The following is a 2,905-nucleotide window of genomic DNA, read 5'->3' as shown; positions in this document are numbered from 1 at the left end:
GTGAATAAAAAAAAAAAAAACCTAAAATAACAACGAAATCTTAGAACATATAAAACAAAAGTGCATTATAAAATAGCAATTTATTCCCTGTGTTGAAAATGAGCATATTACACCCATATAAAAAAAATAGCAATTTACCCCCTATACTTTTAAGAATGAAGTAATTTACCTCTTTATACAGGAAAGTATATTTAAAAAATATAGGGAGATAAATCGTTGTATTTTAAAAAATATAAGGAGGTAATTCGTTATTTATTTGTTTATAAGGGGTAATTTGATCATTTTATGATATCACAAAGGATTGCTTGCATTTTTCCCAATAAAAAAATAAAACATAAAATTACAATAGAAACAAAGACTTTTGACACCTCTATATAAACCCTCCTCATAGCTGATATTCACTTCACTGAAAACCTAAGCATTTTCACACTCTAAAATCACAATGCCAAAGCTCACCAACATCCTCTTCCTGCTTCTCTTCTCTTTCTATTACCGGCTTCACGCCGCCGGCTCCACCACCCCTGCCAGCTCCTCAGCCCCTCCAGCCACGGATTTCATTAAAGCGGAATGCCGAGCCACTCGCTACCCGGCTATGTGCGTCCAGTGTCTCTCCAACTACACCCCCCCAGTCCAGCAAAGCCAGCGCCAGCTGGCTCAAGCCGCGCTGTCGGTGAGCCTAACCCGGGCTAAGTCCGCGACTAGCTTCGTCTCCAAGCTGGCTAGAATCAGAGGCATAAAACCCATGGAGTACCAGGCCGTGAAAGACTGCATACAGAACATGGGGGACACAGTGGATCAGCTGAGCCGCTCCATGAAGGAGCTGGGCGCGATGGGCCGGGTCGCGGGCCAGGACTTCGACTGGCGGGTCAGCAACGTCCAGACATGGGTCAGCGCTGCCCTAACCAATGAGAACACCTGCATGGACGGGTTCCGGGGCTCCGCCATGGACGGAAATGTTAAGGTTGCAATAAGGAGGAGGGTCCTCGACTGCGCACAAGTCACTAGTAATGCACTTGCGTTGGTCAATCGCTTCGCGTCAAGACACAAGGTCGGTGACTCGTTGGATTAATGTCTTTTAGAAAGTTTGGACGTGTACGTCTGATAATCATGTCACGTCGACACAATACGAAAATGTCTGATCTTGATAATAGTTTTTCGGACTTTCTTGTTGGTTTGTGTGTAAAATGTTAATAGTAGTAGTACTAAAATGTGTGTGTCAATTTTGTTGTGTGTGTTTTATGTAGTTTGTGGGGTTTTGGTTCATGATTTTTGTAGCTAAAGCCTGTGTCTTTGGCTGTCAATGTAAAATATTATTACATACATACATAGATACATATATATATGTATTATAAGTTAACAATGTTTAATGGTATATATGTATTCTCCCGCAAATTCAGTTATGATGTTGTAATTTTAGTCTTTTACCAATTTATTTTAATAATTTTATCTTATAATTTGAAAAATATTGCATATTGGGGATAAAATGACTAAAATTTGCTAAATGGTCGGAAAAGTACACATAACAAATTAAGCTTAATTGGGTGTACTTTTCCAACAATTTTCGTCTTAAATGTGAAAAAAAATTATTACAGGACAAGATTGGTAAAAAGGATTCATGCAAGATTAAAATTATCACTTTTTTATACTTACGGAACAACAATGGCAACTTTTCCATTATAATGGTTATGAAATTTTTAATTGTTAATTTTATCGGTTCCCCATGTTATAACAATTTAAATATTTTATTTATGTTGTATCGTATACTTAATTTTGGTGAGTTTATGCATGTTAATATATTTTTTACTATATTTATGCATTCGCTACAACTTATATATATTATATATATCCAATAACTTGAAAAACGAAATTCTATCCTAAAAATATTAATTCAATGAACCATTCTTATAGAAAGATTTAGCAATAATATTCGTTAAAATCTTAATGTTGGCGGGGTCTCGTTTTTTGGACTGAGAAATAGTTTCTTGAGTTTGAAATTGGATGGAAATTTAGTGAAAGACTAACGAAATGATCAGTTAAGTGATAAATAGATGCTAAAACTAGAGAGATATTTGTAATTTATAAATAAAAGAAATTTTTGTAGTTATATCAAATTTCAAAGAAGATGACTCTAATTATCTTTATTTTTGAATAAACATTTGACGGCTCTCTACTACGGCTAACTCCAAATAGCCAAATAAATGCAAATCCATCTCTTTCTATTAGGTCTTTCCTCTTGACATGCACGTGCACGGCACAAATTTTAATTGGACAAATTATATTTTGTCATTTGAATTATGTCCGTTTTTAAATTTTGTCATTATTTTTTTTTGTACCGACTTACTATCTCAACTTTGCAAAATTTACAATTTGTCATATAAAATCGTATTTTTGTCAAAAAAATATCACATGCTGTGTATATGTAAAAAATATCTGTTAATATTTGTGGCCCAAATTCCTTTGGCTCAAGCCATCTCACTAGATCGCTGGGACTGGCCCGCCTCATGATGCTCGACCATTTGCTGGCCCTAGCCCATTCTCTAACTCGGTCCACTAAGGTTATCCGCTTCTCCCGTTTATTTAGATCTGTCTCTTCCTCTCTCTCTCATAACCCTAATTCCTTTCCTGATGCATCATTTCTCTCAATCTTCTCTTTCTCTCTCTTATTCTCTCTGGTGTTGATTCTCTCTCCATTGTCATTTATCCTCGATTCTCTTCTGGAATTAAATGGGTTGTTCCTATATATACTTTTTGCTTCAATCAGGTTTTTGTCCAGAACTTGAAACCCTTCTCCTCTCTCTAATCTCCTTCTGTGTTTCTTAAAGTTCTTCGTGAACTAGCCTTAATGGTTGGCAGATCTTGTAGATCTAAGCTTTTGTGGCCCTGGTTAATCTAATAGCCTTTGTAG

General features: G+C 36.0%; 1 protein-coding gene across 1 annotated transcript; it reads left to right on the top strand.

Annotated features, from left to right (window-relative positions):
- Positions 1–394: 394 nt before the first annotated feature.
- LOC105164427 (21 kDa protein) lies at positions 395–1,411 on the top strand. Its single transcript, XM_011083079.3, has one exon. It carries the CDS (start codon positions 443–445, stop codon positions 1,067–1,069), a length of 627 nt encoding a protein of 208 aa, XP_011081381.2. The 5' UTR covers positions 395–442; the 3' UTR covers positions 1,070–1,411.
- Positions 1,412–2,905: the final 1,494 nt, after the last annotated feature.

Source organism: Sesamum indicum, linkage group LG6 (genome assembly GCF_026168435.1).
Source record: "Sesamum indicum cultivar Baizhima isolate 11 linkage group LG6, ASM2616843v1, whole genome shotgun sequence".
Taxonomy (NCBI): Eukaryota; Viridiplantae; Streptophyta; class Magnoliopsida; order Lamiales; family Pedaliaceae; genus Sesamum; species Sesamum indicum.
The sequence above is the reverse complement of the archived record's forward strand: the minus strand, read 5'-3'. Positions and strand labels throughout refer to the sequence as shown.